This window comes from Scyliorhinus torazame, chromosome 2 (assembly GCF_047496885.1).
Source record: "Scyliorhinus torazame isolate Kashiwa2021f chromosome 2, sScyTor2.1, whole genome shotgun sequence".
NCBI classification, from domain to species: domain Eukaryota; kingdom Metazoa; phylum Chordata; class Chondrichthyes; order Carcharhiniformes; family Scyliorhinidae; genus Scyliorhinus; species Scyliorhinus torazame.
In genome coordinates this window covers 160,365,393-160,384,108 of record NC_092708.1, presented here as the reverse complement: position 1 = coordinate 160,384,108, position 18,716 = coordinate 160,365,393, and the positions used below count along the sequence as shown (strand labels likewise).

At 43.9% G+C, this 18,716-nt stretch overlaps 1 protein-coding gene across 2 annotated transcripts in view; it reads left to right on the top strand.

The window, feature by feature from the left end:
* The window catches only part of sf3b1 (splicing factor 3b, subunit 1), a 93,451-nt gene that overhangs the window by 30,754 nt on the left and 43,981 nt on the right, over positions 1–18,716 (top strand). Inside the window, exons 1-6 of one of the 2 annotated variants that reach the window (XM_072478853.1) lie at positions 53–2,510; positions 2,870–2,949; positions 3,081–3,245; positions 4,460–4,769; positions 15,343–15,558; positions 16,285–16,406. In XM_072478853.1, coding sequence (XP_072334954.1) covers positions 2,489–2,510; positions 2,870–2,949; positions 3,081–3,245; positions 4,460–4,769; positions 15,343–15,558; positions 16,285–16,406 — 915 coding nt within the window. In that variant the 5' untranslated portion in view covers positions 53–2,488. Of the gene's footprint in view, positions 1–52; positions 2,511–2,869; positions 2,950–3,080; positions 3,246–4,459; positions 4,770–15,342; positions 15,559–16,284; positions 16,407–18,716 lie in introns of those variants that run through there. The other variant, XM_072478841.1, reaches the window with a different exon arrangement.

Below are 18,716 nucleotides of genomic sequence, written 5' to 3'. Positions count from 1 at the left end.
TGAACTATTTAAAGCATCTTGTTTTGAGAATTTGTTAAAATTAGATTAAATTGTTAAAGGCACTTCAATCTTGCATATCAGTATGCACAAATGTATGTGGGTATGCAACATGTGAAGGGTTACTTTTATCTGTGTTTTGTTGTCTACACATCAGACTGTTGTAACAGTATAATTGAAAAGTCAGTATTTAAATACGTTCAGGAGTGTATGCCCATTGCCTTCCATAGTAAATTAGTGAGACATTCTTTTGTTTTAAACAAGACATGTTGGCTGAATTTTTGTTCTTTTATGGAATGAAAGGTTGCTCATGGGGAATTGTGATAGTATTTTTTGGAAGAACATAGCATTTGCAAACCATACAAGAACAGTACTTTCAGCCCGGTCTTGTGCGGAAGGCTTTGGTACATGTACAAAAATAATTACCTGAAAGATTAACTGTAAAACAAAAGGCCTTTCCAGATATATACAGAGGTTTGCAGGACTACCAAATAAACCATCTCCCATAGAACACTTTGCAAGTGGGAAGTATTCATTTGCTTTTACCCTGCCCTGTTCATTTGGTCCACTAGTACAGATGGGACCAATTTCAAGTGGGTTCTTGTATTCCATTTAAATGGACATAATCTTGTCGCATCTTCTGATCAGTTTTTCAGTTTTAATTATTTGTGAGCTATGATTCAGCCAATCATTCTGAACAGTTGTCTCAAATCCAACTACATAACAAAAACCTCAAATTTGAAACTTCTGCACTGATTTATGTTTATTGCTATCAAAGAAAGTTAGTTTGCACATAACGAATCACGCAGCACAAGTTACGGCTAGTAAGCTGTGTAATCCATACATAAAATAATTAATTGTGTGCAAGTGTGTTTGAAAACTTAATCGGTCAAAAAGCAATTTTAAATTAATTAAGTTGAAGTTTTCAGGAAATTTTCAATTGATGCACTGCATCAAATATAAATTGGTTTCACATTCACCCATTGCAGTAGTAACTTGTCAATTAAAAAAATCTCAATTTAATACAAACTGTTAAATTGAAAACTGCAAAATGTGTCTCTTGGGCAAATTATTCAAAATTTTAATTTCTCCTTTAAGTTAACTAAAATGATTTGGCTTTTGTTTACTTTAAGTAGTGCTGTTTTCTCGAGAAAATGTGGCACAGCATGGATTGTTGTAGGGCTTTTTGAAGTATTTCAATCCATTGCTTCCGAGTAATACTCTCTTGATGAAAATAGCACTTGAGTTTCCCCAATGATGTAGCACCGTCACAAAATAAGACATAAACATCAGGAGATAAATTTCCGATCTTTGCCGCATTAGCTGGGGCCAGAGTTGGAAACTTGACATTGACCTCAGTGCTCCTGGAATAGGGAAGATGGAGAAATTGAGCATGACTCCTGCTCTTCAGTGCTATTCAATGACCTCACTGAAAAGTCCACATGAGTGAATATTGGATGATAAACAGGATTGGCCTTTGTGCCACCTCCTACCTGTCCTTCCTCCAGATCAATAACATGCCAGTATCCACTGTGCAGACATACGCATAATGAATGGCCACCCGAGTGTAATGCAACAGGCTATGGCTGTGGAACTGTACTTCTCCAAGAGTCCTGGGGGGGTGGGGGGTGAGAAATGTTTGGAAAAGGAAGAATCTGGCTGTTCCAGTTCTGTGATAAAGACAGATTTCCTTAAGCTCCTGTCTGTATCACAAATCTAGGTTGGAGCTTGCCATCCACTGAATTAATTTGGAATGGCCTTTTAGAAACAATTTTAATAGTAGTCCGTTAGATGCTAGACATGTGGTTGCTGCTGGGAGGCATAGTGGGCCAGATGGAAGTTTTGTTTTTTCAGGTGATTCTGTTTACATTTAATAGTGAGAGGAAGTTTTGCTCTATGTAGTACATTTTCAGTTTAACTAGTCATGCAGGCTTAATTGAAAGGGGTATCAGACCTACAGTATGTATGTTTTATCAGGGATAGAAACTGACATTTTTGTAACTGTAATTGCTCTAAATATGTTTGCCGGAATTCCACGGGCCCATACTAACTGTCCTTAATTTCTTTCCTACAGCAGTACTGCTATGACAGTCCTGTCTGCATTCTTAAGGGTGCAGTGCAACAGATCGTGTGTAGGTTATGCTGAAAAAGTAAACCAAAAGGAAGTCCAATGAAAATGGCAGTATGACACTGCCAGTGTAGCATGTTTTAGACAAACCCAAACAGCATAATCCCAAATAAAAGTATCCTGTTGAAGTAAATTTTTATGCTTAAATAGTTGCATTTACAATTATTTTTTTATTATGGTTAATATTAAACAGGTAAAATTTGTTTTCTCCTAAGAAGTTTGTTAGTACACATATTGAGTGAGATTTTAAAAACTAACACAAGGTGTGATGTTTTGAATTTTAAAACCCTTTCCAAAGTGTTACTAATGGTAAAGAGATAATTTTCTAGGCTTCTGTTCTGCTGCTTGAAGTCAGAACTGCTGATGGACACACAGGCCCGCCAGTGTACGTATTCCGGAACATCACCGAAGGAAAACCAACAATAATGGACACTTAAATGTGTTTTGATGTCTTGCGTATGATTTGCTTATAACTGCACTTAGGCATTTATTTTTAGATTGTTGTAATTATTACTGTTTGTATTCAAGCAGGTTAAATTGACCATCAGGTTGCTTCTCTGTAAGTTGCTGTGATTTGAACAAATATAAAAATTGAGAAGTCAGCAATTTTAAACTTAAAGTTGAACCAAAATAAATGTAGACTGTTAATGCAAAAATATCATGACTATATAAAATAAAGTTGACTTTTCTCTTATATTTGCACTAATTGTTTTCTGGTCTATTCTCACTATTTTTGTCCCTCAGGTGGAAAGACACCAGATCCTAAAGTCCATGCCAGAACCTACATGGATGTTATGCGAGAACAGCATTTAACAAAGGAAGAGGTAATGCACTTTTTGGGTTGAAATGTTTGTTCTGTATATATGTAACAACATCTCAAATCCATTTCATGTAAAATGATAGCAGCCTGATTTTAGATTAAAGTTTGGTTGATCTGGGTATTTGTTTATTTCAGAGGGAAATAAGGCAACAGCTAGCTGAGAAAGCTAAAGCTGGAGAACTTAAGGCAGTCAATGGATCGGCTCAGCAGCCTGCCAAACGTAAGCGTCGATGGGATCAGACGGCAGATCAAACTCCTAGTTCCACACCCAAGAAAGTATCTAGCTGGGATCAAGCAGAGGTGAGAGGGAAGGCCAACTATTTTTCCACTAACACAGGAGCAAAATACTGCAGGTGCTGAAAATTGGAAATAAAGCAGAAAATGACGAAAATATTCTGCAGCATCTGTGGACAGAAAGAGAGCGAGAGACAAAGTTAACATTTTGGTTTGATCACCTTTCATCAAAATTCTGGCCTGAAACATATTAACTCTTTTTCTTTCCATAGATGCTGCCATATCTGCTGGCTGAGTATTTCCAGCGCCTTCTGTTTTAGTTTCCCCCTCACCCTCCTTACATTTTGTTTCTTAAGTAAGTGATCCACAAGTGTTCATACATCCCATTCATGTGTGCGAGATTTCTTCCATGCGGAACCATGGCAGAGTATGCTGGTGGGTATTTGAATATTGGGGTTCATAAAATCTAGACCGGATTGTGACGAGAGTGGGGGTTCATAGGCGCAGATCGCATTACTTTGAATGGAAATGTAGTCATTCCATCTATTTATGCCTTTTTTATAATACACTTTTTAAAGATTCCTTTTATATGGATAGATTAATTTCTCTCTTCTGTTAAAGTTCACCAGTTTGAGGCTGAACTTGGTGGACTATCTTCTCAGATAATTGGACAATTTTACGCAAAACGTTAAAATACTTATTTAATTGAATGCATTAATTAAAAAATGTCAACAAGACTTTGCTGGTTTCCTTTTAGTGTTCATTTGTCAAACCAAGTCAAGCTCTATCATCTTTGAGCCAGCGACTCAGCAAACTGCTAGAGAATTAGGCATCATTACCCTCACTTCCAGCAGTTTTTTATGCTAGTTGCTCATTTTTACCTACATGAACTACACTGCTCTTATCAGGAGATCAGGATCGATACAACACTGTTCCTCCTTGGTTAACCAACCAGGAGAGTGACTTGCAGTTTCACTTTTTCATCACCCAGCAACCTTCCAGATTACTTGGTACCTTGGGAAATATCAGTGTAAATCGCTGTGTAAATTAAGGCTATGGTCAGTTGATAATTTAACAATAACATTCATTGCTAATCAACCTTTGGATGCTGTAGTTAGCTGCAGATTCAAGTTCTGACACTGAAAAGTGAGCAATTTATGATGTTCCTATTTTATAGTCTGTGTTGTTGCACATTATCCAGTGAATGTTTATTTGGCAATAGTTAATAAGGTCTACATTGATAAATTTGACCTAAATTGTTTGTGAATTTTCTTTTGTAGACTCCAGGGCATACTCCCGGGCACACACCTGGACATACACCTGGGCACACACCAGGGCATACCCCTGGTCACACACCTGGAAACACTCCTTCTCAGAGCCGCTGGGATGAAACACCTGGTCGTTCAAAGGGCAGTGAGACTCCTGGTGCAACCCCCAGCTCAAGAATGTGGGAGCCCACTCCTAGTCACACACCAGCAGGGGCTGCTACACCAGGACGAGATACGCCAGGGCATGCTACACCAGGTCATGGAGGCGCGACTTCCAGTGTGCGCAAAAACAGATGGGATGAAACTCCAAAAACAGATAGGGGTGAGATTAACTTTTCCTTCTGTAAAGAAAATTGCATTCAAGTTAAAGTAATGACGAAGAAAAATATGACTGTTCAAGCTTCTGTGGAATATTTTTGAACTTATTTAGTTGAGATCATAAAGACTTCAAAAGTCTTTAATTACTTTAATAGAGTGTGCAAACAAATACTGATAGAAATGCAGAAGCAGTCCATGTCCCAATGCAACAAGACCGTGCCAATATCTAAGCCTGGTCTGACAACTGACAAGTAACGATCACACCACACAGGTGCCAGGCAATGATCATTTCCAGCAAAAGAGAATCTAAGCATTGCCCCTTGACATTCAATGGCATTACCATTGCTGACTCCCCCACTGTCAGCATCCCGGAGGTTACTATTGACCAGAAACTGAACTGGATAAGCCATATAAATACTGTGGCTACAAGAGCAGGCCAGAGGCTAGAAGTCCTGCGGAAAGTAATTCGCTTCCTGACCCCCCCAAACCTGTCCACCATCTACATGGGAGTGTGATGGAATTCTCTCCACTTTCCTGGATGAGTGCAACTCTTCAATAAAATTCAAGAAGCTTGACACCATCCAGGACAAAGTAGCCCGATTGACAGGCACCAGGTCCACAAACATTCACTTCCTCCACCACTGATGCACAGTGGCAGCAGTGTGTAGCATCTACAATAGCAAGAACTCACCAAGGCATATTGGGCAGCGCCTTCCAAACCCATGACTGCTACCATCTAGAAGGGCAAGGACAACAGACACATGGGAACACTACCACCTGGGTCCCATCCAAGCCACTCACCATCCTTTTAAAAAAAATATTTTATTGAAAATTTTTGGTCAACCAACACAGTACATTGTGCATCCTTTACACAATATTATAACAACACAAATAACAATGACCTATTTTATAAACAGAAAATGAATAAATAATAAATAACAAAAATGAAAACTAACCCTAATTGGCAACTGCCTTATCACAAGTAACACTCTCCAAAAATATAATTTAACAGTCCAATATATAATTATCTGTAGCAACGACCTATACATATTATACAGTATATATTAACAACCCTGAGAGTCCTTCTGGTTCCTCCTCTTCCCCCCCCCCCCCCTCTCTCTCTCTCTCTCCCCCCCCCCCCCCCCCCGATCCTGGGCTGCTGCTGCTGCCTTTTTTCCATTCCATCTATCTGCGAGGTATTCGACAAACGGTTGCCACCGCCTGGTGAACCCTTGAGCCGACCCCCTTAGGACGAACTTAATCCGCTCTAGCTTTATAAACCCTGCCATGTCATTTATCCAGGTCTCCACCCCCGGGGGCTTGGCTTCTTTCCACATTAGCAATATCCTACACCGGGCTACTAGGGACGCAAAGGCCAAAACATCGGCCTCTCTCGCCTCCTGCACTCCCAGCTCTTGTGCAACCCCAAATATAGCCAACCCCCAGCTTGGTTCGACCCGGACCCCTACTACTTTTGAAAGCACCTTTGTCACCCCCATCCAAAACCCCTGTAGTGATGGGCATGACCAAAACATATGGGTATGATTCGCTGGGCTTCTCGAGCACCTCGCACACCTATCCTCCACCCCAAAAAATTTACTGAGCCGTGCTCCAGTCATATGCGCCCTGTGTAATACCTTAAACTGAATCAGGCTTAGCCTGGCACACGAGGACAACGAGTTTACCCTGCTTAGGGCATCTGCCCACAGCCCCTCCTCGATCTCCTCCCCCAGCTCTTATTCCCATTTCCCTTTTAGTTCATCTACCATAGTCTCCCCTTCGTCCCTCATTTCCCTATATATATCTGACACCTTACCATCCCCCACCCATGTCTTTGAGATCACTCTGTCCTGCACCTCTTGTGTCGGGAGCTGCGGGAATTCCCTCACCTGTTGCCTCGCAAAAGCCCTCAGTTGCATATACCTGAATGCATTCCCTTGTGGCAACCCATATTTCTCGGTCAGCGCTCCCAGACTCGCGAACTTCCCATCCACAAACAGATCTTTCAGTTGCGTTATTCCTGCTCTTTGCCACATTCCATATCCCCCATCCATTCCCCTCGGGGCAAACCTATGGTTGTTTCTTATCGGGGACCCCCCCCAGGCTCCAGTCTTTCCCCTATGCCGTCTCCACTGTCCCCAAATCTTCAGTGTAGCCACCACCACCGGGCTTGTGGTGTAGTTCCTCGGTGAGAACGGCAATGGGGCTGTCACCATAGCCTGTAGGCTAGTCCCCCTACAGGACGCCCTCTCTAATCTCTTCCACGCCGCTCCCTCCTCCTCTCCCATCCACTTACTCACCATTGAAATATTAGCGGCCCAATAATACTCACTTAGGCTCGGTAGTGCCAGCCCCCCCCCTATCCCTGCTAAGCTGTAAGAATCCCTTCCTCACTCTCGGGGTCTTCCCGGCCCACACAAAACCCATGATGCTCTTTTCGATCCTTTAAAAAAAAAAAAGCCTTCGTGATCACCACCGGGAGGCACTGAAACACAAAGAGGAATCTCGGGAGGACCACCATCTTAACCGCCTGCACCCTCCCTGCCAGTGACAGGGATACCATATCCCATCTCTTGAAATCCTCCTCCATTTGTTCCACCAACCGCATTAAATTTAACCTATGCAATGTGCCCCAATTCTTGGCTATCTGGATCCCCAGGTAACGAAAGTCCCTTGTTACCTTCCTCAACGGTAGGTCCTCTATTTCTCTACTCTGCTCCCCTGGATGCACCACAAACAACTCACTTTTCCCCATGTTCAATTTATACCCTGAAAAATCCCCAAACTCCCCAAGTATCCGCATTATTTCTGGCATCCCCTCCGCCGGGTCTGCCACATATAGTAACAAATCGTCCGCATACAAAGATACCCGGTGTTCTTCTCCTCCTCTAAGTACTCCCCTCCACTTCTTGGAACCCCTCAACGCTATCGCCAGGGGCTCAATCGCCAGTGCAAACAATAATGGGGACAGAGGGCATCCCTGCCTTGTCCCTCTATGGAACCGAAAATATGCAGATCCCCGTCCATTCGTGACCACGCTCGCCATCGGGGCCCTATACAACAGCTGCACCCGTCTAACATACCCCTCTCCAAAACCAAATCTCCTCAACACCTCCCACAAATAATCCCACTCCACTCTATCAAATGCTTTCTCGGCATCCATCGCCACTACTATCTCCGTTTCCCCCTCTGGTGGGGGCATCATCATTACCCCTAACAGCCTCCGTATATTCGTGTTCAGCTGTCTCCCCTTCACAAACCCAGTTTGGTCCTCATGGACCACCCCCGGGACACATTCCTCTATTCTCATTGCCATTACCTTGGCCAGGATCTTGGCATCTACATTTAGGAGGGAAATAGGTCTATAGGATTCGCATTGTAGCGGGTCCTTTTCCTTCTTTAAGAGAAGCGATATCGTTGCTTCAGACATCGTCGGGGGCAGTTGTCCCCTTTCCTTTGCCTCATTAAAGGTCCTCGTCAATACCGGGGCGAGCAAGTCCACATATTTTCTATAGAATTCGACTGGGAATCCATCCGGTCCCGGGGCCTTTCCCGCCTGCATGCTCCTAATTCCTTTCACCACTTCTTCTACCTCGATCTGTGCTCCCAGTCCCACCCTTTCCTGCTCTTCCACCTTGGGAAATTCGAGCCGATCCAAAAAGCCCATCATTCTCTCCCTCCCATCCGGGGGTTGAGCTTCATATAATTTTTTATAAAATGTCTTGAACACTCCATTCACTCTCTCCGCTCCCCGCTCCATCTCTCCTTCCTCATCCCTCACTCCCCCTATTTCCCTCGCTGCTCCCCTTTTCCTCAATTGGTGTGCCAGCAACCTGCTCGCCTTCTCCCCATATTCGTACTGTACACCCTGTGCCTTCCTCCATTGTGCCTCTGCAGTGCCCGTAGTCAGCAAGTCAAATTCTACATGTAGCCTTTGCCTTTCCCTGTACAGTCCCTCCTCCGGTGCTTCCGCATATTGTCTGTCCACCCTCAAAAGTTCTTGCAGCAACCGCTCCCGTTCCTTACTCTCCTGCTTCCCTTTATGTGCCCTTATTGATATCAGCTCCCCTCTAACCACCGCCTTCAGCGCCTCCCAGACCACTCCCACCTGGACCTCCCCATTATCATTGAGTTCCAAGTACTTTTCAATGCACCCCCTCACCCTTAGACACACCCCCTCATCTGCCATTAGTCCCATGTCCATTCTCCAGCGTGGGCGCCCTCCTGTTTCCTCCCCTATCTCCAAGTCTACCCAGTGTGGAGCGTGATCCGAAATGGCTATAGCCGTATACTCCGTTCCCCTCACCTTCGGGATCAACGCCCTTCCCAGCACAAAAAAGTCTATTCGCGAGTAGACTTTATGGACATAGGAGAAAAACGAGAACTCCTTACTCCTAGGTCTGCTAAATCTCCACGGGTCTACACCTCCCATCTGCTCCATAAAATCTTTAAGTACCTTGGCTGCTGCCGGCCTCCTTCCAGTCCTGGACTTCGACCTATCCAGCCCTGGTTCCAACACCGTATTAAAATCTCCCCCCATTATCAGCTTTCCCATCTCTAGGTCCGGAATGCGTCCTAGCATTCGCCTCATAAAATTGGCATCATCCCAGTTCGGGGCATATACGTTTACCAAAACCACCGTCTCCCCCTGTAGTTTGCCACTCACCGTCACGTATCTGCCCCCGTTATCCGCCACTATAGTTTTTGCCTCGAACATTACCCGCTTCCCCACTAATATAGCCACCCCCCTGTTTTTCGCATCTAGCCCCGAATGGAACACCTGCCCCACCCATCCTTTGCGTAGCCTAACCTGGTCTATCAGTTTCAGGTGCGTTTCCTGTAACATAACCACATCTGCCTTAAGTTTCTTAAGGTGTGCGAGTACCCGTGCCCTCTTTATCGGCCCGTTCAGCCCTCTCACGTTCCACGTGATCAGCCGGGTTTGGAGGCTTCCTACCCCCCCCCCCCCCCCCCTGTCGATTAGCCATCCCCTTTTTCCAGCTCCTCACCCGGTTCCCACGCAGCTGTATCTCCCCCAGGCGGTGCCCCCCCGCCCATCCCCTCCCACACCAGCTCCCCCCTCTCCCCAGCAGCAGCAACCCAGTAATTCCCCCCCCCCCCGCTAGATCCCCCGCTAGCGTAATTACTCCCCCCATGTTGCTCCCAGAAGTCAGCAAACTCTGGCCGACCTCGGCTTCCCCCCGTGACCTCGGCTCGCACCGTGCGACGCTCCCTCCTTCCTGCTTCTCTATTCCCGCCATGATTATCATAGCGCGGGAACCAAGCCCGCGCTTCTCCCTTGGCCCCGCCCACAATGGCCAACGCCCCATCTCCTCCACCTCCCCTCCTCCCCCCATCACCACCTGTGGAAGAGAGAAAAGTTACCACATCGCAGGATTAGTACATAAAACTCCTCTTTCCCCCCTTTTTAACCCCCCTCTTCGCCCCCCACATTCGCCCCACCACTTTGTTCAAGTGTTCTTTTTAATAACCCGCTCATTCCAGTTTTTCTTCCACAATAAAAGTCCACGCTTCATCCGCCGTCTCAAAGTAGTGGTGCCTTCCTCGATATGTGACCCACAGGCTTGCCGGTTGCAGCATTCCAAATTTTATCTTCTTTTTATGAAGCACCGCCTTGGCCCGATTAAAGCTCGCCCTCCTTCTCGCTACCTCCGCATTCCAGTCTTGATAAACATGGATCACCGCGTTCTCCCATTTACTGCTCCGAGTTTTCTTTGCCCATCTAAGGACCATTTCTTTATCCTTAAAACGGAGGAATCTCACCACTATGGCTCTGGGAATTTCTCCTGCTCTCGGTCCTCGCGCCATCACTTGGTATGCTCCCTCCACCTCCAACGGACCCGCCGGGGCCTCCGCTCCCATTAACGAGTGCAGCATCGTGCTCACATATGCCCCGACGTCCGCTCCCTCCACACCTTCAGGAAGACCAAGAATCCTCAGGTTGTTCCTCCTTGCATTGTTCTCCAGTGCCTCCAACCTTTCCACACATCGTTTCTGATGTGCCTCATGCATCTCCGTCTTCACCACCAGGCCCTGTATGTCGTCCTCATTCTCGGCTGCCTTTGCCTTCACGACCCGAAGCTCCCGCTCCTGGGTCTTTTGTTCCTCCTTTAGCCCTTCGATCGCCTGTAGTATCGGGGCCAACAGCTCTTTCTTCATTTCCTTTTTGAGCTCTTCCACACAGCATTTCAAGAACTCTTGTTGTTCAGGGCCCCATGTTAAACTGCCACCTTCCGACGCCATCTTGGTTTTTGCTTGCCTTCCTTGCCGCTGTTCTAAAGGATCCACTGCAATCCGGCCACTTTCTCCTTTTTTCATCCGTATCCAGGGGGGATTCCCTTCTGGTTTACCGCACAGTGTTTTTAGCCGTCAAAATTGCCGTTGGGGCTCCTATGAAGAGCCCAAAAGTCCGTTTCACCAGGAGCTGCCGAAACGTGCGACTCAGCTGGTCATCGCCGCACCCGGAAGTCCCCACTCACCATCCTGACATGCAACTATATTGCTGTTCCTTTGCTATCACTGGGTCAAAATCCTGGAACTCCCTCCACAACAGCACTAGGTGTACCTACACCAAATGGACTGCAGCGGTTCAAGAAAGCAACCACCTTCTCGGGGGCAATTATGGATGGACAGTAAATGCTGACTGAGCCAGTGATGCCCACATCCTATGAATGAATTATTAAAAATGGAGATGATGGATGTTATACCACAATATGTTCTATTGTGAACAGAGTAAGGGTTTTTTTATTTTTTTATTTTTTATTCATTTACGGGATTTGGCATCGTTGGTTAGGCCAGCATTTATTTCCCATCCGTAGTTGCCCTTCAGGTGGTGGTGAGTTTCCTCCTTGAACCGCTGCTGTCCTTGAGGTGTAGGTACATACACTCACTGTGCCATTAGGGAGGGAGTTCCAGGATGTTGCCCCAGCGACAGTGAAGGAATGACGATATATTTCTTTTTATCTTTTTTATTTCTATAAATTTAGGGTACCCAATTATTTTTTTCCAATTATGGGGCAATTTAGCAAGGCCAATCCATCTAACCCGCACATCTTTGGGTTGTGAAGGTGAAACCCATGCAGACACGGGGAGAATGTGCAAGCTCCACACGGACAGTGACCCAGGGGAAGACGATATATTTCAAAGTCAGGGTGGTGAGTGAGTTGTAGGGGAACCTCCAGGTGATGAGGTTCCCAGGTATCTGCTGCTCTTGTCCTTCTAGATGGTAGTGGTCGAGTGTTTAGAAGGTGTTGTCTAAGGAATCTTGGTGAGTTACTGCAGTGCATCTTGTAGATGGTGCACAAGGCTGCCACTGTTCATCAGTGGTAGAAGGTTTGTGGAAGGGGAGCAATCAAGCGGCTGCTTTGTCATGGATTGTGTAGAGCTTCTTGAGTGTTGTTGGCGCTGCACTCATCCAGGCAAGTGGAGAGTATTCCATTACACTCCTGACCTGTGCCTTGTAGATGGTGGACAGGCTTTGGGGGGTGAAGAGGTTAGTTACTCGCCGTAGGATTCCTAGCTTTTGACCTGCCCTGGTAGCCACAGTATTATTGTGGCTTGTCCAGTTCAGTTTCTGATCAACATCCCCCAGAATATTGATTGTGGGGAATTCAATGCTGGTAATGCCATTGAATGTCAGTTACTGAGATGGAAAATTATCAAGCTAGTGGATTCCTTCAAGAAGTCAACATATTGGGAAGGTCACATGTATTGAGTTAATTAATTCAAAGGATTTTTTTCCCATCTTTCCAATTTGAACAACATGCTTGTCTTCCGATCGCCGTGTCTCCTTGTTGGACATCACCACATACCTAATCTTACCAACTACTGTCGTAGATACCCATACATGTCAAACAGAGGGCACTGGATAGATATTAGTTGTCTGAACCTGCAATTAATTTTCCTTTCCCCAATTATGGAAATTATGCCAATTATTATGACTCTTTTTACAATTTGCAACAGCCAATTCATGGTAGACTAAGTATCAAATCTGGGACTGATTTTGTTCACTCCGAATGGTTGATCTACTCATTGGATAACTTTGCTGAACCATCAGAGGACCAAGTGTCTGACTGCAGCATAACAGATCCTTTTTGCCGAAGTCAGTCAGTTACTAGCTATCACAAGGTTCTTTTAAAAATGTGTGCTTGGAAACTAACATATTTGACCATTCAAAAGCACATCTCTAAATGTTTTGTGGATTTGGATGTTGTAATACTCTAATCTTTAGGTTTTCTGTACCAAAAGAGATGGAAACCAAATAAAAAGCAAAATACTGCAGATGCCAGAAATATAAAATAAAAACAAAATCCTGTAAATACCCAACAGGTCTGATGGCATCTGCGGAGAGTAACAGAGATTCAGGGATATACTTCAGGGTAACGAACGGTCATTGACCTGAAATGTTAACTCCGTATTTTCTTCCACAGCCAATGCCTGACCAGCTGAGTATTTCTAGCATTATCTGGTTTTATTACATGGAAACAAGTTGCCTTTACCACAACACTGTATTATCCCAGTAAGTTTGGTGGTTTATCAGGATTTTGTTAAATTGATTTTCTTCAAATAAATGTAGTTGGCTCTACATTTGTTAATGTTAATTTTGTCCACCATTTTGCTGGCAGTAACTTCATGTGATACATGTGAGAAATAAATATAATATGTATACTATCGCAGCCCATATTAAATATCTAAAAGGGCTAGAGCAGAAACACAATAATATTTGAAAAATTAAATCAGTAGTAATAATCTTTATTTGAGTCACAAGTAGGCTGACATTAACACTGAAATGAAGTTACTGTGAAAATCCCCGAGTCACCACACCACGGCGTCTGTTCGGGTAAACTGCTGGAGAATTCAGAATGACCAATCACCTAAAAAGCACGCCTTTCGGGACTTGTGGGAGGAAACCGGAACACCCGGAGGAAACCCCCGTAGACACTGGGTGAACGTGCAGACTCCACACAGACAGTGACCTAAGCCGGGTGCTGTGAAGCAGCAATGCTAACCACTGTACTACCGTCGAAACAGTTAAATTAATCTGATAAGAGGGTAGACCGAGTTGTTCTTAGTAATGAGGGAATTTTATTCGTGGATGGTAGTTCTATTTCACCAAGATTTAAATGACAAGTGAAATATGTAAGCCTGTTTTGGGTAACATGGAGATGCTAAAACTTGTGGAATAAAATGTGGTGTGCTAAAGTTTGTTCTTAATTGTTTCTCCCAATACCTTTTTTTTAAATGGAGGAAAGCCCATTGCAGTTTTGAACTATGCGTCTCTGATCTGATCAAAGTAATATTTATGCCAAGTGTTTTTAAAATGTCACAAAAATAGACAAACCTGAATATATTCAAAGGCCCAACATAATCCCATTGTGAGTGTAATATTGCAGCCCCCTGATAAATTGCCAGTGATGCTAATATTTGTGGAAATGGAAAAAGTTTTAAAAACTGACCAATTTCAGGAAACAAACCCCCTTAATTTTTTCTGCCTCCTTAAGACAACGAAACAAACTTGGAAGGCAGCACGGTGGCGCAGTAGATAGCATTGCTGCCTCACTGCGCCGAGGTCCCAGGTTCGATCCCGGCTCGGGGTCACTGTCCGTGTGGAGTTTGCACATTCTCCCCGTGTTTGCGAGAGTTTCGCCCCCACAACCCAAAGATGTGCAGGCTAGGTGGATTGGCCACGCTAAATTGCTCCTTAATTGGAACAAATGAATTGGGTACTCTAATTTTAAAAAAAGCTTGGAGACTTGGTTTACCCATGATGACCACTAATTGCAGTTAACTCTATCTTTCTCTGAAATAAATGCTGCTGCCAGATAAGCTACTTTGAACGAGTTTTTCTCGACTGGTCGGAGAATCCCGCCCCAGTTCTTTGAACTCGAGGCTTTCAGCGACATACTCAAGGAACCATTTAAGACTTCACGACTAAGCATTAACAGTTATTGAATACTTAATGGAGCTGCAGGATTGAAGCTTTTATTGGTATATATTGGTAACTGAGATAGGATTGATGGATGGTACAATAGTAATTATAGGAAAATACTTCAAAATATTCTACACAGATCCATCTGCACCTGAAACAATAAATAATGTTTTGTATGGAATTCCTTTATCAGAACTTAGATGTTCTAAAGGAAGGTTTCTATTTGACACAATTTCTTTTCTATTGATGAAAGCAACAGTTTTTCATATTTTTCATAGAAAATAAAAATGTACCCGACATTACAGACAAATTCCAACATTGAAGAAATATCAACTTTGCTCAGTCTATCATATCGCTCAGGAAGCTATCCAATTGTATCTTGAAATTGTGTTTGTTATTTTTCAGCTCTTCATTGTTTAATTGGTACTAATTGAGATAATATTAATGGTTCTTGAACTTGTCGAAGCTTGTACAAATAGAGTAGGTAACATCTGTTAATATTGAATAATTTTCTTCAACAGTTATTGTGACTGTTTTCAGGCGGCGTAGAACAAGAAAGTTTCCTGAATGGTTTCTACTTTTAGTGTTGATCTTGGGTTCTGGTTCACTATTTCATTTCCTATTTTAGAAACGCCGGGGCATGGCAGTGGCTGGGCTGAAACACCACGGACAGATCGTGGAGGTGATTCTATAGGTGAAACTCCAACCCCTGGTGCAAGCAAAAGAAAGTCTCGTTGGGATGAAACACCAGCTAGCCAAATGGGTGGCAGTACCCCATTGCTTACCCCTAGTGGAATTACACCAAAAGGCACACCTGCAATGGCTATGGCGACACCTACACCAGGTATGTGGTGATGAAGTAAAATCTGTACTTTCATTGAGTATACATTTTTAGAATACTTCTCATATAAAATGCTATATTTTAAATTTTATGAAATATTTAGACCATAGTTCAGTAACTATCAGTGGCCCTTTTGGGCTTTCCCACATGGCCAATTTCCTTGCCTTAGTCTGGTTGATGGAGGGGAGGGAGACAACTGTTGAGGTCGGTCTTGTTCTCATCCATGTTCACGTGTACGCGCGTGCGCACACATACACGCGCGCGCACACACACACACACACACACACACACACACACACACACACACACACACTTGTAATGGGGACCATAGCTAGTGGTGTGATATTGGCTCTAAAAATTGCATTTTTAACAGTTGAGTATGGAACAAGTTAGTTAGCTACCAAATCAAATTATTTTTAAATTAAAATTAGGACCAGCAATAGATATGGTGTAAGGTAGGATGCTTTATAATAAATCCTGTTTCAATACTGTTATTTAAAGCATTAATAAAATAATCAAACTAATAAAGTAATGTTAGTAATTATAAACTATGGGCATTTATGCAATTATTTTTCCTAACAAATAAGATCAAACTTGGTGGGAGCTAAACTAGGTTACAGCTTGTGGAAAAGACAAATTCTACAAAGGAATTGTATTCTGTTAAACCTTTCATGTTCAAGTAAACTTTAAAGAAAAGGACTTAAATATCTAAGTAATTCAACTTTGTAGGTCACTTGATGAGTATGACACCTGAACAGCTACAGGCGTGGCGTTGGGAGCGTGAAATTGATGAAAGAAATCGCCCACTTACAGATGAGGAACTGGATGCAATGTTCCCTGAAGGCTATAAGGTAACGCAGTGTAAAGCTAGTGCACTATCTGCATTCTGTAGTGATGTTTAATTTTTAATTTAGTACTGAATTGAAGACACCAAGGTTCTCTTGGAGCTTATTCAATGGAGGAGAGAGTATACTATTTAAGTTACATGAGCCAATGACAGGAATATATTTGTCATAAATAAAGGTGTATCTTTACTAAGGCTGAGGACTGTTGTTCACTTGGTATTATTGTTGATGCACAGTTTGAGTAGCATTGATTTGAAAATGCAGCTACAAAATGAAATTGTGCAGATTGAAGCTCGTATTGCTGACATTGTGGATTAGTTATTCAGATGGCTATTTTTTCATTTAAATTACTGTACTCCAATCAAAGGATTTTTCTTCCTGTATTTTGGAGGTCTGTCCGAACAAGGTATCACATTCTGGCCTGTAGGCCATTAACTTAACCTTGGCTAACTTTTACCCAATGCAGCAGTACGCAGTCCTAGGTAGACACCATCTGAATCACAACTTTCTAAAACTGGTTGTTCATTTGTTGGGTGCAACAGTTAGAGCATGGTGGTGGCATCAATGATACGAGCAGTTTTTGAAAATGGCAATCGGTGACCTTGTGAGATTTGGTGGGGGGTCTGCATTTTCTTACAACAGTAGTTACTCCATGAGGCTCCTATAATTTATGTTTGTTTCTGGACATTGTCCTATTTAGGGGTATGTCTCTGGGAGTTTGGGTATTGAAAAGTGCAGAATGAATGGCAAGTGAACCACTAAAATGCGAGCCTAACCAAATGCTGTCTTTATAGTCTTCACCCACAGCAGAAGAGTTATATTTCAGAATTTTAAGTGCTGCATTGTTTTTTAAAGAAATATTTTTATTCTCCTTTTTCACATTTTCTCCCAAATTTACACCCAACAATAAACAATAATCAGTAACGAATGAAATGTCAATCCCCCCATCAACAGCAACGATCCCATCCTCCCACCAAGTCCCAGACATTGGCCCGCCTGCTAACATAAACAAATGACAGAAAGGAATGAGGAATCACCCATAGTCACCATTAAGACATACATGTTCAATGTAATCTAATTCTCTAAAGTGCATAATGAATAACACCCATGAATAGTAGAACCCCTCCATTCTTCCCCTCAGTTCAAATTTGACCTTTTTCAAGCGTCAAGAATACCAGCAGGTTCCACGCCACGCCAGAGCACAGGGTGGAGAGGTCAATCTCCACTCTTAACAGGATCCGCTTTTGGGCGATCAATGAGGCGAAGGCTACATCTTCCTGCGCACCCGTTTTCAACCCCGGCTGGTCCGACACCCCGAATGTGGCCTCCCAACAGCCCGGGGCCAGTTTCACGTGCACCACTTTAGAGATTACCCTAAAAACCTCCTAGTAATCCTCCAGCTTTGGACTGGAGCCCCCCCCCCCCCCCCCCCCCTCAACGTTCACACACATCGTCTATACCCATAAAGAACGTCTCATCCTCGCCCTGGTAAGGTGTGCTCTATACACCACCTTTAGCTGTATCAGTCCCAACCTCGCACACGAGGTGGAGGCATTCGCCCTCCGGAGCACATCACACCAGAACCCCTCTCCCAACTCTTCCTCCCACTTGGCCTTGATCCCTTCCAGCGGCGCCTTCTCCTCTTCCAAAATAGCCCCGTAAACCGCCGATACTACCCCCTTCTCTAGGCCACCTGTCCTCCAGCAATGTGGAAGCCGGCTCTACTGGGAAACTCTGTATCTCCTTTCTGGCAAAGTCTCGAGCTGTATGTATCTAAATATTTCCACCTGCTCCAACCCAGACTTCGCTCCCAGCTCCCTTAATCCTGCAAACCGACCCCCAAGACTCAAATCTTTTAGTGTCCTAATTCCTTTCTCCTCCCATCTCTGAAAATTTCATCCCACTTCACTGGCTCAAATCTATGGTTCCCCCGAATCGGCGTTTCCCCTAACCCTGCTCCCAACCCGAAGTGCTGGCTAAACTGCCTCCAAATTCTCCATGAAGCTATTACTACCGAACTCCCCGAGTATCTCCCCGGGGTTGTTGCTAGCGCCTTCAATCCCGACCCCCTACACAAACTCTCCTCCATTCTGATCCATTGGGAGTCAACCCCTCTGATCCAGCTCTGTACCTTCTCCACACTGCCCAGTAATAATAAAGTGTTGCATTGTTAGCAGTATTTTGCAAAAGGTATTCAGTATTTTCTTTTCAGTTTAATAATTGTCAACAAAATAGTGAAGAATTGAATTGTAATGTTATTTGCCCTGATTTCAAAATTTGAATGCATGTGGTTGGATTTTCCACACAAGCCGCCAT